This window comes from Ailuropoda melanoleuca, chromosome 8 (genome assembly GCF_002007445.2).
Source record: "Ailuropoda melanoleuca isolate Jingjing chromosome 8, ASM200744v2, whole genome shotgun sequence".
In the NCBI taxonomy this organism is placed as follows: domain Eukaryota; kingdom Metazoa; phylum Chordata; class Mammalia; order Carnivora; family Ursidae; genus Ailuropoda; species Ailuropoda melanoleuca.
In genome coordinates, this window is record NC_048225.1 from 9,804,865 (window position 1) to 9,825,684 (window position 20,820).

At 56.7% G+C, this 20,820-nt stretch overlaps 1 protein-coding gene across 4 annotated transcripts in view; it reads right to left on the reverse strand.

Annotated features, from left to right (window-relative positions):
- Positions 1–20,820, reverse strand: part of DRD2 (dopamine receptor D2) — a 79,324-nt gene continuing 58,504 nt past the window's right edge. For 3 of the 4 annotated variants that reach the window (XM_002928410.4, XM_019809155.2, XM_034665789.1), the window contains exons 2-8: positions 13,180–13,495; positions 8,199–8,308; positions 7,058–7,194; positions 5,758–5,948; positions 4,796–4,882; positions 2,910–3,237; positions 1–1,302 (exon numbers count right to left, since the gene is read on the reverse strand). In XM_002928410.4, coding sequence (XP_002928456.1) covers positions 1,109–1,302; positions 2,910–3,237; positions 4,796–4,882; positions 5,758–5,948; positions 7,058–7,194; positions 8,199–8,308; positions 13,180–13,464 — 1,332 coding nt within the window. In that variant the 5' untranslated portion in view covers positions 13,465–13,495 and the 3' untranslated portion in view covers positions 1–1,108. The remainder of the gene's footprint in view (positions 1,303–2,909; positions 3,238–4,795; positions 4,883–5,757; positions 5,949–7,057; positions 7,195–8,198; positions 8,309–13,179; positions 13,496–20,820) is intronic. The other variant, XM_002928411.3, reaches the window with a different exon arrangement.

A 20,820-nucleotide genomic window follows, 5' to 3' on the forward strand; every position in this document is an offset into this window, starting at 1 on the left:
CAGAGTTTTATTAGCTTGGAGCATGAGTAGTGATGTTACAGAGTCGGGCCCAGGGGCTCCCCCAAGCTGCAGCCTCCCCTCCTCCCTCAGGGCAGGGCCAGCCCAGGCCAAGTGGTATTCAGCGGCCCCTTGCCACGGGCTCCTCTGAGGCGGGGACAGTGGAAGGGAAAGGGAATGGGAGAGAGGAAAGGCAAAAGGGAAAGGAAAGTGGGTTTGTGGCAGAGTGTGGTGGGAGGCAGCCCCCCAGAGAACCTCCAGCACCCCAACCCAGGCCCCAGCTGTGGTCACAAGCCCGCTTTCCCTGCGGGCTCCCAGGTTGTCCCAACAGTTGCTACAAGAAGGGACGCACTGAGTCCGTCAGGAGGCGGCAGAGTGGGCTTGGGGGAGGTTCCTCTCCCCATAAGACGTTCCTGGGGCCCTTCAAGACAAGGGTTCCTGCCCTCAGCAGGTGCAGAAACCACGTGGGTGCTGGAGTGGGCTGGGGCGGGGCGGGACCCACTACTGTGGAAATAGAGGCTCCCGTCGGGCAGGACAGGGAGTGAGTGAAGATTTTTGGCTTGGGCTCCTCTGGGGTTCACCCGGTGGTCTGGTATTTACATGGGTCTCCCAGGACAGAAGTCGCCTGGGGCCTTGGAAGGAGCTCTGGCTTCCCGGGCATGAGCTTGTGGGGTGTGAGCTGTCCATCCCTCCCTACTGCCCGCCCCAGCATCGGCCTGTGAAGACCAAGCCAAACCCGACAGAAAGCACAGTCTCTGAGCCCGCCTCTGGCCCTGGCGACCCCAGAACCCCAGAGAAGGTCAGAGAAGCCGGCTTTGTCTTTGGTGCCAAGGAGAGAGGGCCTCAAGGTGGGAGGGGGGCTCTGTGAGCTGCCCCTGCGCCAGGGGTCCAGCCTGAGGGCTGGCACCGTGCCTGGCCCCGAGCACTACCCTGGCAGTGCGAGGGTGTGCGAGCACGGAGGGGCGTGCAGCCAAGCTAACACTGCAGGGCCCGCGGGGCAAGGAGAAGGCCTAGTCCGCCCTGCACCCCTGCGCACGGCTCCCCGGAGCTGAGAGCCGGCCGGCCCGAGCAGGGAGCTGGGAAGCAGGCAGCCGTGCAGGTGGGCCGCGGGTCAGCAGTGCAGGATCTTCAGGAAGGCCTTGCGGAACTCGATGTTGAAGGTCGTGTAGATGATGGGGTTCACGGCACTGTTGACGTACCCCAGCCACGTGAAGGCGCTGTACAGGACAGGAGGGATGTCGCAGTCACAGTGTATGTTCAGGATGTGTGTGATGAAGAAGGGCAGCCAGCAGATGATGAACACGCCTGGGGGAGAGCGGGGCGGTCAGGCTGGCCCTGGGGCCGGGGCGAGGCTGGGCGGGGAAGGCCCGCACTCAGTGGACGCCCAGATCAGGTGCCTCTGGCCCTGGCCCAGGAGCACTGCAGGAGGAGTCCCAGTCTCAGATTCTAGAGATGTCACTGACACCTGTCTGCAGTGAAGGTCCCTTTACTTCCCTCAGCCTTACTTTCCTCATCTGTCAAATGGGTATAATAACACCTGCCCCCACAGGGAAGGATAATGGGCTTGAAAACAAATCCACAAGGTTCACATTCGGACACAAGTCAGTAGAAATGGAAATAGGTGGTCTACTTTCTGGTGGAACAAAAGGGAGAGTTAGACACCCATCTGGCTTAGGCTCCTGGCATCCCCGTGGGGCAAACAGGGAACTGAGGCTCCCAGAGGCTCTGTGATGTACCCGTAAGTGACGAAGCCAAGACCTGAACTCCAGTCTACTGAGGTCCCCCAATGGCCACGCTCTTGCTATGCCTTCCTCCAGGCCTTGGGGGACACCTCTGGCTAATTCCTGCTTGGGGCGCTCTGACCCAGACTGACCTCCCGCCCGCTGGCTCTGTCTGTCTGACCTAGGACCTGCCGCCCTGGTGGGACCCTCGGTGTGGTGACATCGTGAACACACCATGCCCCATAGTCCCCGGGAGTCCCCAGCGCTGCAGCGAGACCCCACGGACTCCAGCCTTCCTCTGTCACCCCAGCCACATGATCAAGGGTCGGTCCCTTAACCTGCTGTGACCCTGTGCACGCACTCAGGAAAGCAGGGTCGTAGCACCGGTGCCACTCGTGTCCCGGGACTGTCTGGAGGTCCCAGGGGAAGGCAAGTGTGGAAGGATGTCCCGTGCTACCCTGGGTGCTGGGGGGGAAGGCAGAGTCCCACCATCGCCTCCTGTTCCCAACCACCCACATCAGTCCAGCCTTGGGTCTAGACTCATCGTCTGGTTTTCTAGGAGACTTTTATTCCAAGGCCTTGCCCGGCTGACAGAGCCATGCCCTCGTTCAGTTGGGCCCCCCTCCTGGCCCCCTTTCTTTGTTCACAGCTCTGGTCCCACACGGTCTTGGCTGAGCTGAAGTGAACTGAATTTCCCAATTTCTCAACAATAGCAACGTACTCAAAGCCATACTGCTGACACTTAACCTGTGCGCCCTGCTTTGCACTTGACAAAATGCTCTCACCTTTGTATACCGTGTGACCAGGACCACAACCCTGAGAGGTAATCTCTTGCTGAGGGGGCTCCAGAGAGAGAAAGTGACTTGCCTAGGATCTTGAGGTTCTGGGGGTCACTACGGTAGACTGGTCAAGCTCACAGACTCTGAAGTCAGACTCCCTGAGTTTAAATCATAGGTCTTCCTTGGTCACGTTCTATACCCACTCCACACCTCAGTTTTCCCATCTGTAAAATGAGCATAATTATAGAATCTACTTAATGGGGTACGTCATTGGGTGTGGACTGCAGCCGAGCAAGGGGCGGTCCCACGGCCCACCAGCCATGGTGAGGAAGGGGATGGCAGGGAATGGGACCCGCAGTGACAGGTCCTTTCCTCAGTAATGGCTGGAGAGAGCTGGGCTGGCCTGACTCACCGAGAACAATGGCGAGCATCTGGGTGGCTTTCTTCTCCTTCTGCTGGGAGAGCTTCCTGCGGCTCATGGTCTTGAGAGAGGTCCGGGTTTTGCCATTGGGCATGGACTGGATCTCGAAGATCTTGGCAATCTTGGGGTGGTCTTTGGCGTGCCCATTCTTCTCTGGTTTGGCGGGGCTGTCGGCAGTGCTGTGGAGGCCGTGGTGGGACGGGTCAGGGAGGGTCAGCTGGTGGTGGCTGGGCGGGATGGGACTGTACCGGGTCCTCTCGGGGGGGCTGGTGCTGGACAGCATCTCCATTTCCAGCTCCTGTGCTCGGCGGGCGGCCTCCTGAACAGAGGCAGAGAACTCTGGGTAAAGCCTGGCAAGTTCTCAGGCCTTGGGCACCCAGCCTCACCTGGCGCCCCCGACCCTTCCCTATTCTCCTTCAGAGACTCCTGCAAACGCCCCAGGGTCACCGCCGGAGAGGTAAGGAGGATAGTCACTGGGCGGCAGGAAGGGTCGGCTGGAGGACCCAGGAGCCACAGCGGCCCCTGCCCGCAGAGTCATCCCCAGCCCCTGTCACGGAGCAAGCCTTATAGAGCCTCAACAACCCCACAACCGTTTGTGGGCACGCACTACCCCAACACTTCTCTTACTGACTGAGCAACACGGACTGAGCACCGGCCAAGTGCCAGGCACCGAGCTGCCTGCAGGGAATACGTTCCTGATCGATGCTCAGTGCCTGCCTCCGGGAGCTCACGCTCTCAGGGCATAGAGGGCAGCCCTGCTCTTCCTGCCGGGCTGGCCCGAGGCCCCAGCACCAGCGCTCACACGCGGGCCCCACGTGCTCCTCGTAGATGGATCTGCGTGCCAAAGGGCTAACCCCTGAACCCCCGCATCTTTCCCGCTGGGCTGACCTGGAGGCCCCGCTGGGGGTGCACTCATGGCCTTCCAGCCTCTTCCCTGCCTCGGGGTCTCAGTCTAAACTTCTGAAGTGTAGCCTTGCCCGGCACCTGGGTGGTTTACCTGTGCTGCTGTCCCAGCCCCAGTCCTGGTCCCTGTTGGGCACCCATCTCATAAAATGCCTCCCTGGCGTCCTGCCCTTGACCTGCAGGTGAAAGGTGGGGGCCCTGCTTCCTGAGGACACCTGACCTGGACTTCGTGTGTGGCCTGTGTGGGTTCCGTGGCCCAGCTGGGGATGAGACCCCCGCTGCTTCGACCTGGGGGCTACCGTCATCACGGGGCAGAGCCTGGGGTCTGCTGTCCATCTGCGTCTCTGAGCTCCGCATACAGGCTACACTTCCCCACCAGCCCAGAGGCTGCCCTGCTCCGGGCCCGCCCCCGCCCCCAGGCCCAGCCCCCAGCCCCAGAACCTGCCTGCAGGAAGGCAGCACAGGCAAGCGGGAAGAACAGCAGAGGTGTGGACTTCGGAGTCACACAGGTTTGGGCTCAAATAGCCATGATCTCACTAACTAAATGCTTTGTCTCAGGTGAGTTACTCCCCTCTGTGAGCCTGTTTCCTCTTCTGTAAAATTAAAATCAGTAAGCCTAATAAGACCTACCTCTCAGGGTCGCTGTGAGGATTTGATGAGATGCTAGGAACAGGGTGGCTGTTCAGTGAATGCTAACAGCCACGCTTCTTATTTTTCTCATGTTATGGCCAAGTCCTCTCTCCCAACCACCTGCTTGTGCTGGGGGCGCCTATCTGCGCCTGCACGAGCTGAGCCATCTCGCCGCATGCCTGCCCGTGAGGTGTGATGGAGAGACTGGCCTCCCAGGAAGCAACGCGGGGGAGCCTGGGAGGTTCTCCTCCCTTTGACTGGCTGGTGAGGTGTCTGAGAATCGTGGCGGGAGTTTCCCTCGGGGCGGGAAGACCTGGCTCTGGGTCCCTGACCTGAGCACTTACCGCTCTCCGCCTGTTCACTGGGAAACTCCCATTGGACTTCATGATAACGGTGCAGAGTTTCATGTCCTCGGGGTGAGTGCAGTTGCCCTGTGGAGGGAGCCGGCACACTGGTCATGATGGGTGGGGTGGGGACAGACACCCAATGTGGGGTAGTCAGGCTGGGCACGGGGCTCCCAGAAGGGCAGCGTAGGAAGGCCTGAGAAGGCGAGAGTGAAGGATGGTACTGCAAGGAGAGATGGTGGGCAGGACGAGGGACAAACAGGCCCTGATTTTATGGTCACATGCTAGGCTTACTCGCTTCCCTCTCACACTAAATCCTCAAGACCACTCTGAGAGGTTGGCATTGTGATTCCCATTTAACAGATGAGAAAACTGAGGCTCAGAGAAGTTAAGCAACTTGCCCAAGGTCACTCAGCAAAAAGGTGGGGGTGCCAGGCCTTGAACCTGATGTGTCTAACCCCAAAACTCTGGCTCCTTCCATGCCCCCACACTGCCTCCCTCAGGCAGGGCTGAGCAGAGGGGAGAATGCATAAGGGGTGGGGACGGAATGAAGGAAAGGTGAGGGGGAGGAGAGGGAAAGAGCCGGGAAGGAGGGAGGAGGTGTGCATGGAGGGGCGGACAGGGAGTGTGGAAGCTACAGGAGAGGGAGGGAAGCACAGAGGGAGGACAGGGAGAGAGGGGCCACAGCGAGGAAAGGACAAGTGATGGGGAAAGAAGGCGAGGAGCTGAGGAAGGTGCATTCAGACAGAGATCTCCAAGCAAAGACTTCTTCCAGGTGGCTCCGCCCCACCTCCGGCTCCTGGAGTCGCTGCTGTTGCTCCGCGGAGGTCCCAGCCTTCGGACTCGGCCCTGCCCAGGTGCCGGGAGCCCCTCCAACCCCGTGTCCCCAGCCCCCAGCTGAGCACGGGCCAGCCCCCTGGGACATGGGGTGGGGGGCCCCGAGGGGAGGGGGATCTGGGAACCTTGAGCGGGGCCTTCAGATCGGCCCTGAAAGCCCGGCTGCTCCGCTTCGTGTTGACCCGTTTGCGGCGCCTGCGGAGGACGACGTAGATCTTGATGTAGACCAGCAGCGTGACGATGAAGGGCGCGTAGAAAGACACGACGGACGAGTACACCACGAACGCGGGGTTGGCGATCACGCACTCGTGCTGGTCTGCGGGCGAGAGCCGGATGCGTCAGCGGCCAAGCCGCCAGAGACCTTTCTCTCCTCCCGGGCTGAGCACAGCCATGGGGCGGAGAGCATGCCTGAGGCTCTGAGGTCGCCTGGCAACGCTAGACAGACAGGAACACGCGGTGTAGACCAGAGACTGGAAAACACAACCTCGAGCAAAAAGCTAAGCTGCTTCCAAGCTTTCCCATTCATATTCCCTCCTAATTTCATTGCTAGTTCTGCCATCTATGAACACCCAAGTGGAGCCCGAGCGTTTGGAAAAAAATAACAGAAGGAAATTCCTTTAAAAGAGTAAACCCTTCTTTTAGCCCTTAGGGGAGGTCTGCCACCTTTCAGTTTTAGGAACAGGGTAACTTGGTCCTGTTTGCTGAACTCGCCTGGGCTCCAACGTGCTTCCACGTTCCCTCCTGGTCTAGCTGATGTCTGTCCTCTATCTCAGGGCCTTTCCAGATCAAGGGGAGCATATCAAGCCCTATTCCCACTTCTTGGAATTCCCACAAGACTTAGAGAGCGAGGCTTCACTGTGTCCTGCCCTGTAATGGTCTGCAGACATGCACCCGTATCCCCGGGCCTCCCCGGTGAGAGAAAGCGCCAGGCCCACGGTGGCGGCCGGCCCGATACGTCCTCTACCGCAGACGCATGGGACAGGACCGCTGCCCTAGCCCCTACCCGTGCCTACCTGTCCTGCTCCAGGTGACTCCGGTCTGGGCTGGGTTGGCCAACCCTTGCGCATGGCCTCCTTACAGATACCATCGCTGGGGGTGGGGGGCCCAGGAGTCGCTCCCCACGTGGGCACACACACACATACACGCATGCACATGCGGTTTGTGCGGCTGTCTGGCTTGCTTCAATTCAATCAACAAAGTTGAAAACAGCCAGACATCCTCTTGACTCATGACCCCCATTCCTCACGCAACCCCATCGTGCCCCGAGCTACTGTTTGTCTCTGGCCCATGCAGGTACGATTCAGAGTCAGGCCCGGCCGGGGAGAGAGCCCGGCCTCGGTCCCCGTGTCTGCGTCAGGGGCTCAGCTCCCTCGGGATCCTGTGCTGGGGCCGGCGGAGCCCCGGGCAGACTGAGGCAGACCTCACCTGTGTTGTTGAGTCCAAAGAGCAGCGGGCAGGAGATGGTGAAGGACAGGACCCAGACGATGGCGATCATGACGGTGACGCGGCGCTTGGAGCTGTAGCGAGTGTTGTAGAGCATGGGCATGGCCACGGCTGTGTACCTGCAAGGGCACGGGGCGGGGGGCCCTGAGTCTGGGGTGCAGCCCTGGGGCCCCTCATTCCACAGCAGGTACACACCAGAGACGCCCTGCGCCTTGGGGACGACCGTTGTCACCTCCGTGAAGCCGGCCTGTCTACTCTAAATCTCTCCTTCCCCCTGCCCGGCTCACAGAGCCAGGGTTGGTGCCGCGCAGTCAAGGGCTTCGTGGCTGACCAGTGACCACCTACTCCTGGGCCTTCTTGTCAATTACTCCAGTCTCCCTGCTTGGATGTTAGGGTGTTTGAGGGGCCAGGGGCTGGGTCTTTGCAGCTTTGGAACTGCACGTGTGCTGGGCTCACAGAAGGTGGATGTTCTGTTGATGGACCGGGAGCCAGGCTCCATAGAGCACGAGTTAAGGCCCATTTGGCAGAAAATAAGCCCAGGAGTAATTGTCTACAACCACTCATACGCCTCTACCCAGCGCTTCTCACAGAGTAGCTCATCTCATCTTCTGAGAGCCCCGCGAGGGGAGTACGGCCAGGGCCTCTGGGAGCCCACGAGGCCTGTGTGTGCAAATCAGTGAAAGGCTCCAAGGGTACAGCCTGGTGAGGTGAGCACAGCCTGGGTCCCTTCGGCCCCGTGCCCCGTGCTGGACATGACACACACAGCCAGACGCTGCAGCCCCGACTGGACAGGTGTCATCATCCTTGATTTCTGGACAAACAGGGTTGTGAGGACTGGCACACTCTGCCCAAGGTCACGTACGTAGGAAATGATAGACCTAGGGCCACGGTCATCAGAACTAAGAGCTTTCTTCTCTTTACCAGCCGCTGTCTGGGTATCCCTGGTAGCATCGCCGTCTGTAGGAGGGCGGCCTGTACTCCCCCAGCCAGACACACGCGCACCTGCACACGTGCGCACAAACACATGGACCCGCAGGCACACGGCCAGCCGTACAGCCTCACAGATGGAGCCTGCCCCTGCAGGAGTGGCCTGGGTCCCCTCTCCCGCCCTGGCTGGGCTCACCTGTCGATGCTGATGGCACACAGGTTCAGGATGCTTGCCGTGCACATCATGACGTCCAGAGTGACAAAGATGTCGCAGTGAATCCTGCTGAATTTCCACTCGCCCACCACCTGGGGACAAAGCACCAGAACGGGTGGGCAGCAGAGGGGAAGATGAGCTCAGGCCCATAGCTCCGCTCTCCCGGGGCAGGTGGGGCCGCAGGCTCAGACGGCAGCTGCAGGGGTCTTGTGAGTCTCCGGCGAGGGTCTAGGGGGGAAGCAGGGCAGCCAGGTGGAGTCTGAGGCCCTTGCCCCTGTCCCCTCTGCTCCTAGACTCATAAGGCCGCTTTGTGCCAAGAACTGGGCTAGAAGAAAGATAAACAATTTCTACCGAGTGCCTCAACTTTGCGCTTTCATCTGTAAAACAGCAATCCCATTCTATCAGTGGGGAAATTGAGCCTCAGAAACGGGCAGTGACTTGCCCAAGGCCGGTCAGCTCAGCTTCTGATCCTGCCCTGGCCCAGGTTCCCGGGGGAGCCGGACAGCGCCCTCAGAGCCAGCACGGTGCACGGCACAGAATCAGACACAAAGAGTATCCGTTAAGGACAACGGTGAGGACGATGGCTCCTTTCGGAGAGAAGACAGTGCTGCTCTTTGTCAGACCTGGAGAATGCAGGACAGAAAACTGGGGCTCGAGGTGTGGGAACATCAGGCAGGGGAAGGGAGGGGGTGCTGTACCCACATATACTCGTCTGATGGGAATGAGGAGGCCCGCTCCTGGCAAGAGCATCCTGCATCCCTCTTCCCTCCACACACACACCGTACTCCCTTACACACACACACACATGCACACGCACACACTCCCATTCCTCCCGTTTACACACACAGCCTCGCACACCCACATAGCAGCCCGGCCAGGGCAACTCTGGAAGTTTGGAGCACCCTGGCCCTGAGCACAGAGTCAGGACAGGGAGATACATCCTGGGTCTCTACCAACAGGAGAAAAAGGACAGGAGAGCTGCCCCCAGGGCCCCAGGCAGGGAAGCACCCACTCTGCCCGCACAGTACAGCCACAGGGCTAATGATGACATGGTTATTCTCCACGCTGCCCTTCCTTTCCTGCTCACAGGCACGAAACCAAATGTGGGCCCTTCAGCTCAGTGACAGGAGCTGTGGCTGCTGTTGCCGGACATGAAGACACAGCAGCTTATCCCAGAAGACAGGGAGACGCCTTCCGTGGGCTCACGTGGTCCACACCAGGGCCCCTCCCCTGTGGCAGCCCAGGGTTCCCCAAGACAACAGGTCTGGATAGGGGGCTGGGGGCATAAATAGAATCTATCTTTAGGGCACCGCTGGAGGGCCCCAGGCCCACCTGGTCCACCTCTGCCTTGAAGCCCCCCTAGACTAGTCCTCCAGAGCACTTCTATGTCCCTAGGGATCTAGGTCTGCAATACCAGGGCCTTCTTTCTCCTCCTCTTCCCTCCTTCCCTTTTCCTGGCCTTCCTTCTTTCCCATAGAAACTTATGAGCAACTTACTACATGCCAGGCTCTGTCCTAGACTCTGGGGTACAGTGGTGAACAGTACTGGCATAGTCCCTGCCTTTAGGGAGCTCTGTCAGTCCCTGCCCTCAAAAGCCTTTCTGGAGCCCAGAAGAAGGGAGGGCTTCCCTCCACAGTCCCGGGGGCAACCGACTCAAAGACTCAAGAGAAATTGTTGGCAGCCACGTCCCCCTACTGTGGGCATGTGGGCATCTCAGGCTCACAGGAGCCCGGGTGCTACGCCCGGCACTCACGGGGGAGGGAACTGGAGCGCTCACTCAGCAAGTGTGCAGCAGGGCTGGCTTGAGGCGAGTCCTTCGGGCAGCACAGCCTATGCTCTCTCGTAAACTGTCTTGGGAAGGACCATCCAGCTTGTCAAAAGAGGAGATGCTTCTATAAAAACGACGAAATGTGTGTAAAGCGTGAAAGGAGAGATTACCGTTGCAAGGGGGACATGCTTGGAGTCCGAGGGGAACATGGACCTGCCCAAGATCACCTGGTGACTTAGTGGCAGAGGAAGGACTGGCCCCAGATTTGCTAGTACAGCTCCGGGGCTGTGTCTCGGCACCTTTGGACACCACTTCTTGACCCCGTGAGCTGGCTCGGTGAGATCCTAATACTAACTGGCCCATATTAAGCAGGCACTGAGATGTGTCATCTCTATCGACAGTGACAGCAAACCTCTGAGGCTAGTGACAGGCTACTGCCCTCCAAACCTGTGGCCAGCGACACCCCCTCCTGCTCTGCAGCTTTGCATACTGTTTTTCTCAGCCTGGAGTGCAAGCACCTTGTTTTCTCCCCTGGATAATTCTTCTGGAAGCATCACTTCTTCCTGCAAGACTTCCTTGTCCCCACATGCCCCCCGTCATGTTCCCACATCTCCGGTGGGGATGGCTCCATTGCCACCACCATCAGACCAGACTACAACGGTCCTATCGTGATTCACTGTTGGCGGGCAAGGCCCCGAGAGTACCCTAGGACACAGCAGGGCTCGGTACCTGCCGAGTGAGTGACGTTCCCTTCTCGATCTCATCTGCCCATCTGGAAAATGCACACAGTAAACCCTCACCCCACAGGGGGATGAGGCCGAAATGCAGACAAGTGACCCTGGCTCTCTTCTCAGGACCGTCTCCAGATGAAAAGTGGTAGAGTCGGGAAATGACCACAGTCCTCTCACTGCAAACCAGTGTGCTTTCCATATGCCGAGCAGAGTAACTAACCCGCATCTGGTCCCACGTTAGACATGTCTGCCGTGGCCTTCGGAGCCGCTAATATCACTGGAAGGGGACAGGTGGAAAATTCTGGACAGCAGGAGTGTCTCTTAGAGACGGTAGAGTATATGAGTTGCAAGGACACTCTGACAGGATGTTGGGATAGGCTGAGACTCCACTCGGGACAGTCTCTAGGGACAATAAATGGCTGAGACAACATCCTGTGAGTAGGGCTCACGGTCTAGCTCTCGTTTTAAAGGGAGACGATGGGAAAGTTAGAGCACTCCCTCCGTGTGAGACGCCATTCTCCACCCTGCCCCTCAAAACACTGAGCTTCCCCTCCACAATAATGGTGAACAAGTATGTTGGAAACACATGTTCAGAGGACTTACAGATGTCTAGGAGCCCTAGGACGGCTCGTGTACAGATCTGGCCCGAAACTAGAGTGTCTGGGGAGGGCTTGCCGATCTGGAAGCCCAGAAGCCAGGCGCAGAACTGCGGGCAGAGCATGCCTCCTTTGGGTAGAGGGTGCCTGGGTGCCTGGGTGCCTGGGCACAGGGAGGGCCCTTCCTATGAGGACGGGTGCTGCGTCTCTACTACTATCATCTTCGTCTTCATCACCATCGTCACGCTGACTTTTATGTACTGTTCACTACATGTGCCATGCCGTTCCAAGCACTTTACAGGTATGAACTCATTAGGTTCTCAAGCAATGCCATGAGGCAGATACTACGACGATCTCCTTTATATGGAAAGGAAAGCCAGGCACAGAGAGGTTGCTTGTTCTGCCGCTCACCTCTTATTTTTCCCTGATGGTCTGAGGTCTGGGACCCTCCTTTGAGAGCGAGCGGGAGGGGAACCGACCTTAGGATTAAGAAGGGCTCCTCTGGGAGAGACCGTCAGGTGCGACGTGGATGGACAGTCTGGCGGCCCTCACCGACCTGAGAGTGGTGGAGGAAGAGGACCCCTGGCCTGTGACATCTGTAGATTTTATGTCTGTTTCCTTTGGGTTTTTCCTCAACATCCATTTTGAACGTTCCAGGCCGTTAGGGCCATGCTGAAGGAACCCAGGGAAGTGCTGATCCTGAGTACCATTCAGAGGAGGCACGGGGAGCCCCCAGGTGGGGAGACAGGGAGGGGGGCCACTCTGGACCGGCCTCCCTTCCCCGCTTTGGCTTCTTCCCCTAGATGTCTCCTCTGCTCGAGCCTACAAAATTTCATGTTTTCCTTTAAAAACGGGAGAATCTTCCCTCCCCACCAGGGACTAGCCTCTGTGGTACAGGTAAGTCCCCTCTCTTGCCGGGGCAGGAAGGTACCTGCCCAGTGACCTGAGTGACCTTGGCGTTGACTCTTCCATGAAGGGCTGGTCAGTTCCCAGACTCCACCCCAGCGTCCTAGGCCCAGAAAGGGGCAGGATCCAGGACCCAGCCCCCCAGACCCTCCTACGTCTGCCTGTCAGCCCTGGAAGCCGGCGGTGGCTCTGCTCTTAGGGACTCCTCTGTTAGTGGTCTCTCCCCTTGCTGTGCGATTGGCGTCAAGGCAGGCAACTTCTCAAAGCTTTTTCCTCTTCTATAAACTGGGAAGAATAGTATGGACTCCCAGGATTAGCAGGAGAGCACAGTCTGTGTCTGCGAAATGCCTGGAGCGGCGCCCGGACCACGGTGGGGGCTGCCGGCTCTCTACTGGGTGGTGCAGAGCCGGGCTCTGTCCTGGCCAAGCCCTCGTGACTTTCTGAAGCAAAGGAGCTGCCTGGGGGTCCCCGACACAGGCACTAGACCAAACTGGGGGAGAGGGGAGGGAATAAGGAGACCAAGGCGCAGCAGTCCCCACTTCTGAAGTGGAAAGAGAACAGGAAGCCTCCGGCCTGGAAGCATGAACCTCTCCCTTCCTTGAGAAGCCTCCCCAGTGACCCTCATTTCCAGCATGATCTAACGAGCCGACCTGGGGCCAAGCAGAGTTCCAGCTGGGACCCGCCAGCTGCGTGATTTCTTGGACCGCCTGGCTCACCACCTGTGAGTCAGTGTTCGCGGTGCAGTGACCTCGCCGGGCGGCTCTGAGGGCCACACGGGGAAACGCCGTGTACAGAGGACTGGACTCTCCCAACTGGAGTTGGGATCGCTAAGGAATAAGCAGCCCATTTTATCGGGAGACAAACTGAGCCCAGAGTGGAGGAAGAGGCCAGGCCGCGGAGAAGGCACCGGGCAGCTTGGGAACCAGGGGGGAGCCACGCCTTCAAGGCGGGTGCAGACCTACCTCCAGGTAGACGACCCAGGGCATGACGAGCGTGGCCACCAGGAGGTCGGCCACAGCGAGGCTGACGATCAGGTAGTTGGTGGTGGTCTGCAGCGCCTTCTCGCGGGACACGGCCATGCACACCAGTACGTTGCCGAAGACGATGACGAAGATAAGCAGGGTGAGCAGCATGGCGTAGTAGTTGTAGTGCGGCTTGCCGGGCTTGCCTTCAGACCCGTTGAAGGGCCGGCTCCAGTTCCGGCCCTCCAGGTCATCATCGTACCAGGACAGGTTCAGTGGGTCCATCGGGGCAGCAGGGCCACTGGGTGGCCAGGCTCTGGCCAGGAAAAAGGGACACGGGGAGTGAGCAGGAGGACCCCTCCAAGCATGCACCTCCCATGGAAAGCTCCAGAGCTAAAGCCAACCACGGGCAGTTAGTAGCATTCCTCAGCCTCAGGATTTGCAACTCTGTATCTAACAATTTTCTTAAAACATTGGGGCCAGCTGTCACTATTCTGCTAGCAAGTTCTTGCAGATGGCCAAACAAATGAGCAAGTATGATTTTTTTTAAGTATAATAAAATAAATGAGCTTGAAAAGAGCTGATCGTTCATTCATCTATTTATTCAACAAATACTTTAAGTAAGTACATCCCATGCAACACACATTTGAGACAAGGTAGCGAGGAGTTCCAGTTTCTAGAGGCAAGAACAGGAATATACATCCATTCATTCTTGATTCTATGAATACGTAGTGTTTGTAGCATTGTTCTATGTAGTGCTAGAAACATGGGCAGGAACAAAATATACGTGGTTCTCTGGCTCACATTCTAAAAGAAACAACAGCCAACGAATCAACCAGTTAAATCTCTAGGCAGTGGGCACTAGGAAATGGAACGCAGGGGAGACACGTAACCTAGTTTAAGGATGGAAAGAAGACTCTCCAGAGAAAGTGACGTTTGACAGACACCCGAAGGTGCGTAGGAATTAGCCACAGGAAAGCTGGGAGCCCAGGTACAGGTCTCAGCATAAGAAGCAGCATAAGCAAATGACAGAGCAAGAGAGCAGGGGTCCAGTGGAAGGCTAGAGGAGATTGATTTGGGACAGCTGAAGCCCAGAGGGACTCAGCATGAGCTGAACTGGGGAGGCTGCCACAGCAAGATCCTAGAAGACCTTACAAGTCATACTAGATTTGTTTCTGAGGGCAGTGGGAACCACGTGCTCAGATGTGCCTTGCAGAGAGAAGGTTCCAACCGCTGTATAGAGGATGGAAGGGTGTGGCCAAGCAGGTGGCAGGACAGCAGCTGGGAGGCTATAGGAACCTAAGGAAGAGACGACAAGCTTCTGCAAGAGAACCCTGAGGACTTCCTGGAGGAGGTGTCATGTGAGATGCAGTAAAAGGAGGAATTAACCAGGCAACAGAGTTTAGGAGACACTGCAGCTAGGGAGAGTACAACACAGTACCAGACAACAAACAATTCTGTTTGGCTTAAAATGTAGGGCGTGGGGGTTTGGGAATGAAACTGGAGGGCCATTCAAGGGGCCAAATTGGGTCTCATAAGCTTGGGAGCCCCTGAGAAGTTGGGTGCAGAAGGACCACCGTGTTGGTGTTTTAGAAAAGTGGCTGCTGCAGGGAAGGGGGACCTTGGAGGGGGCCAGGCTGTGGCTGGAATTCAGGTAAGACAAGGTGGTTGTCTGAACGAAAGCGGCAGCAATGAGAATGGAGAGGTGTTCAGAATCCGTAGCTAACTTGTAAGTCAGTTGCGTGGAATTTGCTCCTTGCATAGATGTGGGGTGGGACAGGGGCCGGGGCACACAGGGAGAGCAGGTGTAGCGGAAAACTGCATTTCTGTCTTGGCCTCTGGAAGCCAGGAGGTGCTGTTCACTGAGAACAGGAAGCAGAAGCCTGGGCGGCAGACTTGAGCTGCATCGGGCATTGATGAGCTTGACAGCCGGTGTTTTGGTTGTGATTGGAACATAATGCACATATAATATAGCCGGCGTTCCTGCTAACAAAAGTGTTCCTAGTTTACACGATGGAATTCAGCTTAGCAGAATTTCAAGGCATTCCACACAAAGCACGATTTCCGGGGGCTTTGCTCCCCAAAGGGATTGGAAATCCACTCGTTTATGCCATTTTGGATGCACGTGGTACCATGTCCAAATCAGGGAGGGGAATGCACCAGCTACAACAGGTCAGAGGGGACCACCCTCATCCTCGTGTGACACGCCTGTTCTGCCGGCTCTCAGCAGGAGCGTGGATGATGTCCTGCCCGACACCACCCATCTGGAGCCTCTGGGGAGGGCAAAATGCCTAACTCCACATGCAATGGCATGAAATGACCCCCGTGCAACAAATCTTCCAGCTCTACGGCGGTGAAGCACGGTGTCACGGCGACGCCGCTCTCTGCAAACGCACGGTCCCTCTTGCCACTGGCAGCACGCAGGGGAGCGCCGCACGCACAGACATGGGCAACAGGGCTGCTCCTCTCCTTCGAGCTCCCAGTCAGCATCCACGGAGCCCGCTAGCCGTAAAGCGAGGTGCCAAGCACTGCCGGGGGCCTGGAGACGTGGAGGCTCCTGAACTTTCTCTCTGGCTCCCCTTGCACTTCCGCAGTCCCTCTCCACCGGCTGGTGGCCTCTGATGGAGACTCCACAGCTCCCTGCCTAGTCTACCCCGACCCTTCTCGACACCCAGACGCATGCTTCTGAACGCAGTCCTGAGCCTGTCTGTGAGGTCGCTTCCTGTACCTGCAGAGAATTTGATAGTTTGCTCTGATACATACATATCGTATAATAGAAATATAAATATCATATAATAGAAATATAAATAATGTATATCTATTATCTCATTTATCCTCAACCTCCAAGGCGTGTAATTATTATCCCCACTCTATGAATGAGAAAAGTCTTTACGAAACGTCCCTTCCCCCGCTTGCCTAGTCCCGACCCGTCCTTCGTCCTTCGAGGCAAGGCTGGCACAGAAGCCTCCTTTCCTGGGACCTATCTCAAGTGCTCTCGGCTGGGCCATCTCCCTCCCTCCTTGGGGGGGCCCACAGCATCCTTCCTGAGTCCGTTCTGGAACATGCCCCCTCTGTGTGTCTGTTTTCCCCACTGGGTTGTAAGCATCTTAAGGGTGACACCGTAGCTCGCTCATGCCTCTTCTTCATGGACTAAACAAATAAAAGAGCATACGCTCTTGTTCTCTGGGAACTGCAGGCTGTAGTTGTTTGCCAAACTGAGTCAGAGGCTCTGTGAGCCCAGCTGGGAAGAAAAGCCCTCCACCCTTGAAACATAGCTATAAAGACAGGCCGCCAGTTGAACAAGAGACAAAAGAGAAGGGCAGGCTGAGAGAACCACAGGTGTTGCGTGCTGGACCCCCAGAAATAAGACTCTGAGGAGGAAGTTAGTGTGCAGGGAATTTCCTGGGGAATGTTCTCAGGATGGAGGCTTGCAGAGAAGGACAGGAAGCAGGACTCGGCCAGGCGAGGAGAAGCTGGGCTGCCTTGCAGTCATATCAAAGGCCTCAGGTGACCCCCTCAGGGAACCTGCAGAGGTATCCCCTCTCATAAGGTCACAGGGCGTGGGCCATCCCAGGGAAAGGGTGTGACCTTGAGAGAGGCATATGTGTTCAAGTGGGCACCTGCCAAGAGGGTAGGCCCCGCTCGAACTGCCAGTTGTCTGCAGGCCCAGTAGGTGGGGAGGGAGTGTGTTGGTCCTGCAGGGGTCCAGCCCCGCTCCTGCTACAGGGGATGCTCAGAAATCAGAGAGGATATGCAAAGGGACAGAGATGGGGTGTGCATGGAGGGCTTCTGGAGGGGGAAGAATTTCAACCAGGACTTAAAATCATGGGAACAAGTAAGATAGCAAATGTGAGTATTGCAGGTCAGGGCAGGGTAGGGGGTGAGCTCTCATTCCCCTACGTGCGGGCTACACTGCAGGACAAGAGTGAGTCCCTTCACCCAAGGCTGGGAAGGCTTCATGCATTTAATTTTCTAATTCAGTATTTATTCTAGATAGTTCTTTTTTTCTTTTTTCTGATACAAATACAAGAGATTACCATTATAGAAAGAATGGGAAAACCTGGGAAATCCTAAATGCCTGTAGACCCCATTAATATCTTGGTGCAGGATTTTCTTCCAACCCCCAGAGCCAGCCCCAGTCCCTAGCATGTCCTCACACCCTTCCTCCTGGGGCCAACATTGCTCACAAGCAGGGGCCATCTCACTAGCTCCCACACACCACCAAGCAGAGCGGGAATTTAGACATCAGCAAATCCAGCCCCACAGAGGAGGTGCTCAAGCATGAGAGATACTAGTGTGAGATAGGGCTGAGGACCAAAACACCTGGGTTCCAATCCCAACTCCAGCTTTACTAGCTCCGGGGTCTCAGCCAGACCACTTGGCTTCCCCAAGCCTCAGTTTTCCCACCTGCAAAATGGGGATAGCAATTACTGTTGTGAAGGTGAAGTAAGATGATGCATGTGTGGTCAGCACAAGTAAACTCTCAAGGATTGTGAACTTTACAAATCAAACCAAGCAAAAGAATTAAAAGAAACAAGCACTCAGACCACAAGCCTGAGGCTCCTGGCAGTGGAACGACTGAACTGTCCAAATGCAGTCCATTGGGGTCAGGGGTTGCCTTGGGGCCCCGCTGTTACACCACACTGCCTCCTACAGCTTGTCCTTGGAAAGTGGGGGTCTAGACGGGGAGAAGGGGTCCAAGATGCAACAAACAACCCACAGGAGGGAGTAAAGGAGAATAAAGGCAAGGTCTAGCTCTGAGCCATGGCTGCAGGATGAATCTGAGAGCCGGGAAGATCCAGCTCTCCCAGCGCACCTGCTATAGCCTGTAATACCAATTGCCATATTTCCTAGGTTCTAAGGGTTGAATGTAAGATGCACCCTTGTTTAATGCACCAGTATGAAAGAAAAGAAATGCTATCAAACTGCAATATAGCTCTAAGATGCGTCCCCGGTAAAATGCATTCTGTCTTCAGAGCCATTAAAATGTGTGGACGTGGAGGTGGGGGAGATGTGCATCTTAGAACGGTTAAAACACAGCGTCCTCCTGGCCATTTCTCTGCTGGCACTTTCTCGGGACCCCTGAGAAAACCTGTCAGTCCCCACCGGACCCCTGCCCCAGCTCCAGCCCCATCCCTTCCTCTTTTCCTCCGGCCCAGGGCTCCAGGGGTGTCCCAGAAGAAGGCACAAAGGAAGGGCCAGGCTGTGGGCTTTCTTACTCCAGGGGCTCCTGGAGGGGCCCTGAGATGCCTGCCCTTGCCCTGCCCCTGGAGCCTCTCTGTCCCCGTGAGAGCGAGCATCTGCTGGTGAGGGGAGTGGGAGCTCCAGGTCTTCGGGCTGGTCCTGCCCCAGAGAAGCCAGGTGAGGTCAGAGCCCACTCTACGCCTCCCGGAGCTGGCAAAGGCCGAGATCAATAGCACCTGGCACCCTGGATGTCCCAGGATGGTCCAAATTCCTTTTTCCTTTTTTAAAAAAGAGATGGCTACATGTATGACCCAAGACAAATCATTCTTATAAGACTTTTCAGATAAATAAATCTCATATTATTTTTAAAACCTTCTGTTGTCAATGTCAGGGACTCAAGCTTACTCTATTTTATAACAGACAGATTAAGAAACAATGCAGAGTGTATGTAGGCCAGATCACCGCTACCTACTCTTTATCCCATAATTTGATTTATCAATTACACCTCAATAAAGCTGAAAGTAAAAAAAACAAAAAAGCAGACAAACAAATGAAAACTTCCCTGTCATCAGAAAAAGAATCCTGATTTGGGGTTACGAAACTATGGTCCCCTTGCTCACCAACCCCCAGACGCCCCTCCATTCTCCTCCAGGTGGCTACTGTCTCACTGTAAAAGCTCCCAATCAATAAGCATGTAGTGAGCGCCAAATACATACATGGTCACTGCCGTTGCTTAGCCACTTAGTCCTGTCTCCTGGGGCAGGGATGGACCATCTGACCTGTCGCTAAGGGCTGAGATGTGTGCCTCTAAAACGCGTATGTGGAAACCACAGCCCCCAAGGTGCTGGTGTTCGGAGCTGAGGTCTAGAGGACTTGAGGACAGGGTCCTGGGGACAAGATGAGCGCCCTTAGAGGAAGAGACACCCGAGTCTCCCCTCCTCGTGCCGTTGAACACACAGCGAGAAGGCAGCCATCTGCAGGCCTGGAAGAGAGCTCTCACCGGAACCCCACTGCGCCGGCCCCTTGATCTTGACTCCCAGCCTCCAGGCCTGTGAGGAAATTAATTTCTGGGTTTGCAGCCACCCCACCTGGGCTACTCTGTTAAGGCAGCTGGAGCTGACAGAGACGCCAGCAGGAGTGGCTGCCACTCCCCCAAAGCATCAGCCTCTTCCCTGTACAGCGAAGTGGGGCATCTGCTGCTCCCCACGCCACCCTCCCCAGCAGACGCTGGCAGTGGAGGTCCCAGTGTGCTCTGGGGCCTCCTAGGCTTTTCTTTCTCAGCTGCCCTGATGTATGGGAAAGAAGAGGGAGCCAGGAGCTTGGGGAGATCCGCGGGGTGGGCCCCCCCGGGTGGGCCCCCCCATCCCCGCAAGCCTCAGGCCTCTAAATGCCAGAGATCCCCTGACCCTCATCTGTCTCCAGGCCTCAGCTCAGAAGGGCAACCATCGACTGAAAGACCTTCCAGAATCATCCACTCAGGTGGTCCCTTCCCCTTCCATCAAGTTCTCTTGAACATCCAGCCTAGCTCCAGGCCGCTCTGCTGGTTGCTGTCCTCAGGGCCATGCAGCAGAGCGTCCCAAAGCCGTGTCAGGAGTGAATGGAGGTGTGTGGGTTATCCGTGCAAGCAGATGGTGGAGCCGGCTTTTCCAGCCTCAGGGGCCTCCGCCACTTACCCTTTGCCCTTGCCATATGTGACCATTTCCTTGTTGTGCCCTCATTTGAAAATGAGCTAGCTGTCCAGTTGAGGAAGGCAGTGAGAGCCCTGACACATAGTGGGCCCACGGAGGCCGCCCCTGGCAGTGCCCAGACTCCCACCATCCGCCTGGGATGGGGCAAGGGAGGGGAGGAGGGGAAGGTGAAGGCTGTTGGAAGGAGGCAGGCAGCTCCCCATCACACCCCAGCAGCTGGCAGGCTCAGGCCCTGCAAACACAAACAGCCTCTCACAAGTATGTTGGAGGAAAAAAAGGTCCATTAAAATTCCACAGTTTAAGGCTGACACCCCAAACTTGGAGGCTGCAGTTGCCTTTGGTCCCCAGGCTGATGGGGTGGGGCCAGAAGGGTCAATCTTGTTAGGACAGCCTGGGACCCTGGAGGAAAGCTGGCTGGAGGGAGGGGTGGGGGACTGAGGGAATGGTTCTGTCCTCTCACCAGTTTGATTCCATCCACCAGCAAAACTTGGGGGTGAAGGGCCCAGAGGTGGGGGGGCACCCTTGGCACAGCATGAACTCCGGCAGCCTGCTCCCGGCAGGGCTGCCTCCCCAGAAAGTTTGGCATTTGAAGGAATCAAATTGTCTAATTAAAATTTAACAATCTCTTATCAGGCTCCATGGCTGGTGAGACACTGCTGTCTTAAACACATCATTTTCCCTCTTTTCTGAAACTTGAAGCATTTCAATGAAAAAGGAGGGGCGGGGAGGGGAGTACATGGTATTTGCATCTCAAAAGAAGCTTGTAGGA